Source organism: Belonocnema kinseyi, chromosome 5 (genome assembly GCF_010883055.1).
Source record: "Belonocnema kinseyi isolate 2016_QV_RU_SX_M_011 chromosome 5, B_treatae_v1, whole genome shotgun sequence".
Classification (NCBI taxonomy): domain Eukaryota; kingdom Metazoa; phylum Arthropoda; class Insecta; order Hymenoptera; family Cynipidae; genus Belonocnema; species Belonocnema kinseyi.
In genome coordinates this window covers 27,477,717-27,488,969 of record NC_046661.1, presented here as the reverse complement: position 1 = coordinate 27,488,969, position 11,253 = coordinate 27,477,717, and the positions used below count along the sequence as shown (strand labels likewise).

At 38.6% G+C, this 11,253-nt stretch overlaps 2 protein-coding genes across 2 annotated transcripts in view; one reads left to right on the top strand and one right to left on the bottom strand.

Moving 5' to 3' along the window:
- The window catches only part of LOC117173486 (N-acetylglucosamine-6-phosphate deacetylase), an 85,681-nt gene extending 80,081 nt beyond the window's left edge, over positions 1-5,600 (top strand). The window contains exons 6-7 of the mRNA XM_033362094.1: positions 4,871-5,047; positions 5,147-5,600. Of these exons, the coding sequence (XP_033217985.1) occupies positions 4,871-5,047; positions 5,147-5,334 (365 nt within the window). The 3' untranslated portion in view covers positions 5,335-5,600. The remainder of the gene's footprint in view (positions 1-4,870; positions 5,048-5,146) is intronic.
- Positions 5,601-5,636: 36 nt separating this feature from the next.
- LOC117173573 overlaps positions 5,637-11,253 on the bottom strand; it is a 207,206-nt gene continuing 201,589 nt past the window's right edge. Inside the window, exon 17 of the mRNA XM_033362215.1 lies at positions 5,637-6,073. Within this exon, the coding sequence (XP_033218106.1) occupies positions 5,990-6,073 (84 nt within the window). The 3' untranslated portion in view covers positions 5,637-5,989. The remainder of the gene's footprint in view (positions 6,074-11,253) is intronic.

The window sequence follows — 11,253 nt, the reverse complement described above, 5'->3', positions numbered from 1 at the left end:
AGAATGTAATAAGTTAGTTTAATACGCTGCTTGCAACCGCCTGCCATGATGTTGTAGGCATACAATTACGAGCAGCCGCGAGCGTTGGAGGTGACAACAGTCACCTCTGAATGATTTCTTAGAGCTATCATCATCACAGTGTTTTTATTAAACTTTTACTTGTGTAAACCAGGTTATACATCATAGCCACGGACTAACTCAAGTGACTGATGAGATTAGAATGTTATAAGTTAATTCAGATAATTTAATACGATGGTTGAAATCTTCTGCGATGATGTTGTAGGTATACAATTATGAGCAGCCGCGAAATTTGGAAGTGACAACAGTCACCTCTGAATGATTTCTTAGAGCTGTCATCATCACAGTGTTTTCATAAAACTTTTACTCGTGTAAACCTGTTATACATAATAGCTACGGATTACGTCAAGTGACTGATGAGATTAGAATGTTATAAGTTAATTCAAATAATTTAATACGATGGTTGAAACCTCCCTAGATGATGTTGTAGGTATACAATTACGAGCGTCTGCTACCGTTGGAGGTGACAACAATCGCCTCTGTTTACTTTCTTAGAGCTACTATCTGCCACTCTACAGGTTTTTAGTCGCTTGCTTCCTGATGATCAAGAAAGTTTCTTACAATGCGACAGGTGTTCAATAAAAACGCCTTTTGAGCTGTTGCCAATACCCTACTAACTCCTAAACGTTCAAGGTGTTCAGTGCATCTTGCGTGCACATTTCCTGTAGCTGAAATGACAATGGGACGTATATACGCATGATTCATATTACTCTATATGGTCTTTACTTCATGCATTAACTCGCTATACTTGTGGATCTTGGTTGTATAGGTTGAGTGCAAATCCTAGGTTTAGGGCAAGCTGTTGATGTATGACACCCGCTATATCATTATATCTGCGCGTATATTCATTCTGAGCGATCACGCCGCAGCCATCAATAATGAGATCGATGGATTCGTTGGTATTTCGACATAATCGGCACCGATCAATCACGTCCTGATGTAACACGTGTTTGCGATCGTTCCTGGTGCTGAAAACCTTGTCATGTATCACAATGACGAATCCTTCCGTCTCTGGATATAGAATAATGTTTTGAGGTGCTCGCCGTGGAATATACGCGTGAATTGAATTTAATGCGTGGGCAGATGTTGTAAAGTTTTAAGACTTAAAGTAAAAATTCATACGGCATGGAAGGAAACGCTTGCTTGTAGTCAACGTATGCCATGTGTAAGTTCCTTTAATGCTTGATAGCCTGAGTCATGGCAACAGCGTCTATAGTGAATAGATCTTTACAGCTTCGTGACTTTTTACAACATCCTTTTTGTTCTTCTGTAAGTATGTTATTATAATTGCAATAAGAATATACCTTATCTGTAATGATAGCTGTAAGACATTTATAAATTGTGGAAAACAGGCTATCGGTCGAAATTCAGATTGATTTTGAGCGTCTTGTTTTTTACGTTTCATACACGTAGTACCCTGGAGCATAAAGCCTGGCATCAGATCTTGGTGTTCAATGACCTTCTGAAAATACCTTGCCAACGCAAGATTCACACTCGTCAGGTACTTGTACCAGAAGTTGTGCACCATGCCCGGACATGGCATTTCAGGGCTATTGCTGGCCCTTGCTCTCTCCAGTTTGAGTCCAAATTGCATCTGTTCATTTTTCCCAAACACCCGACAAGTAGTTAGTCATATTTTCCAATTGAGGGACTTCGGTGTCTTGCTGGTTATTTAACTTTACACTCAGTTCACGATAAAACCTTCTTTCATCTGCCTGAAAGTTTCGATTTTGTTACCTTCGTGCACTACTTTTCTTGTACCGACGCAGTCTGGCAGTAAGAACATTAAGTCACTGTTGTTGAGAGTCTAAAATTTCATTCAATATTGCTGGTGTTAATGTCTCGATGTGCCGAGGGTGGATGATTTTAATCAAATGGTTTATTAGCATTCCGTTTCTATTTCCTTTTTTATATTGAGTTAATAGATCCAATTTCCACCTTCCTTTGCTGACATCCATATCAAACCTGATCTTCCATGGTGGATCGCGATCCCTTTCTGGGACAAAAACTGAATTTGCAGGCCTAGTTTTGCGGCCCAACTTTCTAACGGTTGCCATAGCTGCACAGTATTCAAGAATTTGCACCTCTAACGCAGTTTGTGTTGCGTTCAAATACGTAGGTAAAGCCTTGTTATTGAGGTGTTTCAGTAGTTCACGCAGATCATTTGTAATGTTCATTTTGGGCAGGGAATGCCTTAGCGTTGATTCTACATATCTGAATTCTAGTAAAGCATGACCAAAATTCCTTGCAAGGTCCTGTAATTTTTCTGGGATTTAGCTGTTGACATCATCGGTATTAATGCCGGAATGTGAATGTAGTGGATCCGGTACTTGATGTTCATTATCCCTAGAACCTATGCCTTGAACTTCAATCACGACTTCGTTGTCCATATCTCCGTTAAAGTTCCCATTACAAGGTCACGAAGTAATCACAATGGTTTTTTTTTGCAACGGTAAAAAGTTTTAACAAATAAGACCTCTAACGCCTGTTGACTACTACTTACAGATGATGCGTTTGATAAAACATATTAATATTATAGGCCAATCGATTCGTCTTGGACCAAGGAATCTTTTTTATTATTGTATCATCATCGAATTATGATAAGAAAAAAGTTTTACTAAAAAAAACCTGGATTCTCAAATATTATACATTATCATAGCTTTCTTACTCTTCAATAAAATGTATGAATATTATAACTCAATCGGTTTTTCTCGAATGAACACATCTTTTCTATTCTCGCATCTACTTAAATCATGAGAAAGAAAAATTTTTTACTACAAAAATCTATTTTAAAGATAATATAAATGATGATAACTTCTTTACTCTTTGATAAAAAATTTCAATTTTATAGGTCAATCGATGCATCCTAAACCAAAGAATCTTTTGTATTATTGGTTTGCTGAAAATAAACCTTCGAATGTTGACAAGCAATTTTGTTTAATTTTAATTTTTTATTAATTAACTGTTCATGTAAATACACAAGGAATGGAACATTTATTCATTGGATCCCAAATTACGAAAGATCAGTCGGATCGTAGAATAAGAGTTCATGATAATTTTGATCGATGTCAAAAAAAAGGATTTCGACACACTGTGGCTGGCTAGGGCCGGATGGGAAAAATACACTTTTTCCGTGGTAGTCACGTGGTCCATCATGTTGACTGGAATGGAATCCTAGATCCTCTTGATCGAGGACCGAGACGTAGGTGGACAAAAAAATCCCTGATACTCCTGACAGAGGACCAAGAAAGTAATAAAGAAAGATAGGATCTCAGATCCTCTCTACAGAGCACCGAGAACTAGGAAGAAAAAATTCCCAGATCCTCTTAGCAGAGGACCGAGACGTAGGATAAAAGTCCCCAATCCTCTATACATAGGACCAAGAATAACAAATTAATAAAAAAAAGGATCCCAGATCCTCTCTACAGAGGAACGAGAACTACGAAGAAAAAATTCCCAGATCCTCTTAGCAGAGGACCGAGACGCAGGGTAAAAGTCCCCGATCCTCTGTACAGAGGACCGAGGATAACAAATTAATAAAAAAAGGATCCCAGATCCTCTCTACAGAGGACCGAGAACTACGAAGGCAGAATTCCCAGATCCTCTTAGCAAAGAATCTAGACGAAGGATGAAAGACCCTGATCCTCTATAAAGAGGACCGAGAATAACAAATTAATAACAAAAAGTATCCCAGATCCTCTCCACAGAGGACCGAGAACTACGAGACAGAATTCCCAGATCCTCTTAGCAGAGAACCGAGACGTAGGATGGAAGTCCCCGATCCTCTATACAGAGGACCGAGAATAACAAATTAATAAAAAAAAGTATCCCAGATCCTCTCTACAGACGATCGAGAAATGAAAAGAAGGATCCCAGATCCTCTCTGCAGAGGACCGAGAAATGAGAGTGAGAGGAGCGTAATAGAAGACATAAGATAGAAGCAAAAAGAAGTAGTAAAAAAGAGCAAGAAGAAGTAAGAAAAGAAAACGCTAATAAATAAAAGGGGAAAATTTCCAGACCCTTTAGACAGAGGACAGAGAGGATGAAGAACAGCGAGCTTGCAAAAGCTTGAAGAACACTTACCGTTGTAGGGTAAATGAGGTTATCCCTAATTAGAGGTTAGGATTAGGAAAAATTATTAAGTCGAGATTTCAGGTTCAGTCGGGGTTTATTAAGTAGGCTTCAGCCACCAACAATTTATTTCTCGACGCACAACAGGTAATTCGGTAAGAGTTCGCGTGTCGGAATGCCACCCTTACCGGGTGGTGACTGGTTTGGTACTGACTAGGAGCTCACCGCGAGCGAAGGGGTCAACCGTCTGCGAGCAAAGCTGTGGCGTGATTTGCACCCAATCGATTGATCGATGTATCGACGTATCGATTCATCAAAGATCGCAGCTGGCGCACGAAAATTCAAACTAACTGAACTTATTGGATTGTAAATTGGGTATTAAGCTATAGTTATTATAGCAGGGTGTTACAGTTTGCATTTTTTGGTTAGTTGGGAGCTGTTGTTTTGAGAAGCATAACAGAATAAAATTTCAGAGAAATTTCATTGTGTAACAATGTCATCAATTAATCTGTAACCGTGTTCAAGTTATCGTGTTCAAAGAAGATTGACAGTTGCTTAGAAGATTGTATTAAACATTTTTAAATTGAAAAAGGTTTAATTAAATTAATTTTAAAATTTTCGGAAATGTTACTATTACAAAGCTTCTTTTATGAGGAAGCAAAATTGATTCAATTTTACTAACCCATTATACTAATTACTAGGATATTATTTCTCTTTGTAGGCTTAGTCTTGGTGACTGATGCGATTTCGGCTTTGGGTTTAAAAGAAGGAATTTATCAATTAGGTCAACGCGAAATTGAAGTTCGAAATGATAGAGCTTACATCGCAGGAACGGAAACTCTTTGCGGCAGTATCGCTAACATGTCCGAATGTGTTCGATTTTTTAAGGAAGCAACTGGTAAAAATAAATTTTAGATAATTTTTTACAAATATATAATTTAGAAATGATAAAATTGTCTTCAGCCTTTATCACTTGTTATTTTGTTTTTATTTTCAGAATGTACAATCGTTGAAGCCTTGGAGGCAGCGACTTTGCATCCTGCCCAAGTCCTCGAAATTCATTCTCGGAAAGGAGTACTGAATTTCGGAGCCGAAGCCGATTTTATTTTACTCAATGAAAAACTCGAAGTTTTGTCCACGTGGATTGCAGGAGACTGTGTTTATGAACGTGAATCACATCTCTAACAAATTAGTATTAAGAAAAAAAAACTAAAGTGATCTTTTTTTATTATATAACTAGACTTAAGCGAGCTAATGTAGAAGGAGAAGTTGCTCATCTGGAGCAAATAGCGTTCCGTCTGAAGTGCAATTACACTACAATGGCATTTACTTTTCACATTAATCGACAAATCAAAAGACTTATTTTTGCATCCCCTTTTTTATGAAATTACTGGTGAAATATTTTTATAGCGTTTTCACAAAGTGAACAATAAAATCTTTCAAATTGTGAAGGTTTCTTTCAATTGAAAAGAGGACATGATTAGATGATAATTGATGACTAAATAATTCTTTATTTCTGTTAATGTGCATACATACAGTTATTTTTCATAATTTAACTGGCATAGGAAAATAAAAGAAATTCGAATTGTAAACAAATAATATAAATCCTTGTTGGAAAAATGTTCGTGCTGAAAAACGAAGGTATTGTTCAAGGCTAGACTATTGTTCCAGCTTTTGATATGCGATTAAAAGTTGCAATTGATTGAATTGCAAAAGAGGTCAAGTTTAGTATTCTTTTTCACAAAGAGCTGGGTTGCTGCTTAAAAATGTTAAGGTTGCTAACAACAATGTAGTTTGCTTGATTTTGTAAATTTGGATGCGTGAAGATGAAAATCCGTAGCTAATAAACAGCGTCTTTTAGATTGCAAACATATGGCGAGTGTCGGATTCCAAAGGTATGTGCTGGTGGGTAATCCAAATGAACCTGCACATAATGAATTTCAAGTTTTAATTAGAATAAACGAAGGACATAATTGAATGTGGATGTAATATACAATAGATAAATAATTTAAAAAAGCCTTCTCTAATTTTCAACTCAAGTTTTTCTTTCTGAACTTGTAACATCAAAGAACCTATGGTACCTTTTATTTTTTTACATATATACTTATATAAATGTATAAGAAAGAAATTTGTTACTGTTTCAAAATGTATAATCATGTATATTAAGGAAATTAATTTTCGCTTCTGGCAGTCATCAACGATCTTTTCTTGTCGCCGCGAATATTTCTAAACGTTACTTAAATAACCAGTGCGATTCTAATAAATACTTAAATATTAAAATCTGTTGCCCTAACATGAATTTAGCACACTAGTTTAAAAAAAGGAATTTCTTTTTGTATTATTGGGATCCAAACATAACTTGAAGAAACTAACTTAAACCTAAATATACTCAAATTAATATACTAAATATATTAAACATAATCAAGACAACTTAAACGAACTTCAAGGTTTTCAGTGGGTACCAAAATAACTTCCTGGAATGTTAAGCAACAAAAAATCGCTCAGTCCGCAAAATCCTGTTAAAGGTCAAAATCAGGAGAAATTGCATTTTTTTCGTTATTCTTAGGTCAATTTTTTTCTGAATCAGGTATACTATAAAAGTTGTATACTGTGATGAAATCAGTTCATATGTAGTATAGACCTCATCAAAAGTTCTCTTTACGTTTGCGGACTGAAGTCGAGGAATTAAAAAATGGAACAATGTCATTTTTGGTATTACACTGGAATTTCAGTTGTAGAAATTTCGATTCCGGTGTTCCAATAGTAACCTAACGGCCTAGCCTTGACTGCGTCACGTTGCGCATCATTACGAGGTATATACTAATAGGTGCTTGCGTTATCATAGTACACAACTTTCGTCTTTTACATAAATCAGAGAAAAAGTTATTCGCTTGAAAATTAGGAGAAAAACGCAAATTGTTTTTGATTTTGACCTGTGACCGCGATGTGCGAACTGACAGATTTTGTGTACTTAAACTTTTAAAAAGTTAGTTTGGCATTTACTAGGAAGTTTTTGATCTACCCCCTTCCCCCGAGAAAGAAAAGACCTGCATTTTTTTAAACCTCCTGATGGAAATTGTTCTTGACTAAATGTTTTCAATTATGACAGAGCAAACGTGAGGGGCACGTGCATGATGCAGGACATGTTCGTGGCATTTTGTCAGAGGCGCATAGGTACCAGGCTTATACGCCGTACTTGAAGATGGGCATAATGTGAAGCGCACATGCGTCCTACTTTGTGAGAGACATTATTTATAGATCATACATAAGGAAGAAGCAGCACATTTTTTAACAATAATAGAAATAATGCAACGATCCCCCGCAGTTAATTATGCGGTTACGTCGCTAGTATCGTGCAGTGCCATACACAATAGGCCTCTCTCGGATGGAGGTCATAGTTCATTCGGGAGTGGCAATAGGACATGCAGAGGTTACATAAACGTTGGGACAATATGCACCCGGGATATGCTGATAAAACGCCTTAGTATTTAAGAGATCAGGTATCTTTTTTACATCAAAGGGCATATGAAGCTCTTTATCAAGAACAAGTGTGAGATCCTCAGGTGACCATACTACCCGTTCCAGAAAGACCATCTTTCCAGATAGCCGATGATGACAACATGAGAACTAGGAAGTCAAACATTCATCAAAATGTCTTTCTCAGGATAGACGAATCGTCAATTGTGCCAGAGGCAAGTTTAGCAATGACTAGAGGAGGAGTGTCTACTAATTACAGCTGAAGAAGTGAAGAAAATTTTTGCTAGGACTAAGAACTTTTTAGCGCCAGGGCTAGATAAAATCAATAACTTTTGGTTAAAGAAGTTCACTCCTACGCACCAACATTTAGCTCATATATTTACTACTTCGTTAAACGGAGAACAACCAATTTCGCAGTGGTTAGTGGAATGACGCACGGTACTTATGAAGCTCATTTAGTGCCTGGAGGTACATACAAAAATAGTGAGATGTATGAAAGAGTTTATGCTCTTGTGGTGGACAAGATTTGTCATAACATCTGACGAAATAGAAGTGACTCCGAGAAATAAGCTCTAGATACGTATGTGGCCCACCGATCAGAAGAAAGTTCTAGGTCAACCACCTTTTATACATGGACAAACTTAAACTCTTTGCCGCCTCAAAACAGGACCTTTAAATCTTTGTGACGGCAAATAGGTAGTCTGAAGCAATTGGAATGTGCTTTGGACTGGACAAGTGTGCTTGCGTCCATCTAATAAAGAAAGACTAGAAAATATATCATCGTGTGACGATCAGGATCTTCAGAAAAATGTGGGCTTCCGAATTTTCTGGGAAGAATAAGGTCCAGACGATCAATATTCTGGCCGTTCCTATACATTATGCAAGATTATGCTATGATAGATCTTGCGTAACTCGTATATACCTCCTTCGAGATAAATGGGGTAAGGGTATGCTTAGCTTAGAGTGTCTTCATCGAAAAACGGTTCGGGCTACAGCCTGCTCAGTTCTAAAAAGCACATATTCTCTAACGCGCCTCGTACATCCAGATGAAATGAATGCTGCAGTGTTTTTATACCGTGTCGCAGATAGGGCCGCAGAGGAGGCTTAGCATCACTAACAGCTCTGTTGCTCAAAAGTGTGTACAGGAAACAAAACATTCGCTTTTAGTAAGAGAACATGATGACAAGCCCCTTAATGATAAATTCAACGTCAATATTTGTAAATAAGAGTTATCGATGTGTCTGTCCAATATGTTTCTCAAATCTGCTGGATTGAGATCGGAGACTAAGAAATTTCTTTTTATCTATCAAGACGGCGTTATAGGCACCTTAGTTTACCGCGAGCGCATAATGAATGTAACTGTAAGATCTACTGGAATTTATCATTCTCCACCAATCAACATATCAGTGTCAGCCCATCGCGAGCCAGATGCAAAAGGCTGTTCTTCTGAGATCACTTCATCTGGTCCGACGACACTGTTCCTCAGAACATTGAACATTGGTAGTTCGCCCTAAAAAAATAAAAGTATCCAGAGGTGAAACCTTCAGCCCCAACTGTGCCGTTTGTCGCGTAAGGCCATCCGCGCCTAGAGATCGGACTCTAAGGAACAGTGCTGTATGAAGTATCTTGCGTAAATTTCTTGTTCTTTCTTACCTTCTAGGATGCAAGGAGAAGAAGTGGATGACGGACACTTTTCGATTGCATCGGGATCGGTTGCTGTAAGGCACCATGATCGTAGCAGCTGGAGCTTACAACTTCTCAACCATAATAATGGCCCTACAGACGGGGTTCTCGCGTCGTTGTAGCAGTAGGGCTTGAGTTTTCCTCTCCTGACTTTATGGCTATGTTGGTTGTAGAACTCCTACTGACAGGGTTTCCCGTGCCAGACAGGTAGAGAGCGAAGAGCAAAGGGACTAAGAAGCACACCAAAACACATCAATAATAATGGAGAGTATTTTAAAGATTTAGGCCCCTGCAGCCGCCGCTGGAGGTTACAGCATGCAGGACGGTGGTGATGGCGAGCTGCGAGATGGTCTGGCAGATCGCACTAACCAAACAGCTGGTCAGCCAGAACATCTGCGTCAAACGGTAAGGATTGGAGCATTAACTGTTCCTGCTAGCGATGCTTTAGCTATTTACAGTCAACCACCTCAACATAAATACCGTGAAAGAGCATCAAGTGGGATACCACACTAAAAGAGGAATTGATGCGTCTCTATTTCGACAGTGCGGAGTTTGAAACCAATGTCGAAAAAGGATTCAATTTTAAGATGAAATTTGCTGCAAGTATCCGCATATAAAGAAACATGCACTAAGAGATTGGGTCGGAAAGGTGAAGGGCATCAGTACTAATCCACAAATCTCAGAAGACCGTGGGAATGGAGATTAAACAACGGGTTTTATGATGTGGAAAAACGATGGCAATTAACATCAGTTAGATGAAACCTCGTAGGACGATCAAGCAGCGGCAATTGATGTTCTTCCTCAAGCTGTTCCTGATGCAGGCCCACCACATCCCACAGAGGTAGATGGCCTTGTACAACCAGAGGTAGAAGCAGAGATTCAGCAACCCAGAAGGTGATTAAAATGGACATACCGTATGAACAGAGAACATCTCTGAATATCATCGACTCTTTTTACTTAAGTACTCAGAGCTAGCCGCAAGAATAAATGAACCGAATCTAGCAGATTAAAAAAGCTCAATATCTGTAAACAGATTGCTTTCGGCTGCTGAAATAGCTGTCATCAAAATGAAAGTGGATCAGAAGCTTCCTACTAATAAACTCAACTTAGAAGACATGGACAACGAAGTTCTGCTTGAAGCTGAAGGCATAGGTTCTAGGGATAATGAACCTCAAGTACTGCATCCACTACAAACATATTCTGACATTAATAACGATGATAAGAACAGCGAAATCCCAGAAAAATTACAGCACCTTGCAAGGAATTTTGGTCATGCTTTACTAAATTTACTAAACCTGAACAGCAAGGTTTTACCTAAGCTTTTGAACGCAACACAAACTGCGTTAGAGGTGCAAACTCTTGAATACTGTGCAGCTCTGACAACAGTTAGAATGTTGGAACGCAAAAATAGGCCTACAAGTGCAGTCTTTGCCCCAGGAAGGGATCGAAATCTATCTTGGAAGCTCAGGTTGGATATGGATGTCAGCAAAGTAAGGTGCAAATTGGGTCGATTGACTCAATATAAAAAAGGAAACACAACCGTGAGATAGGTGGTTACAGTCTGTAAAGGAATCAATACGACGATCCAGCAAAAGCCTCGTGGACCCTAAGAACACGGAGCGACCCAAGGACAACCGCCTTCTGCATTTTTCCCGCAAGTGTTCTAGCATATTGTTGACACGCAGGGATGCTTTTTAGGCTATTAGCAAGTGAAAGCTTGGCACCTCCAAGAGCGCCGATGATAAGGACGATCAGTTTAACAGAATATTCCGGGTACAATCGTTGCAACTCCCTTATAAGGTTTCGATACCTCTCATTCTTTTCATTCTCCTTGGCTATGACGTTTTTGTCAGCTGGTGCCGAAAATTCGATAACGAACATGGTTCGCTTCTCGAAGTCAAGAAGAACCATGTCAGGTCTCGAGTGAGCAACAGAAACAATTGT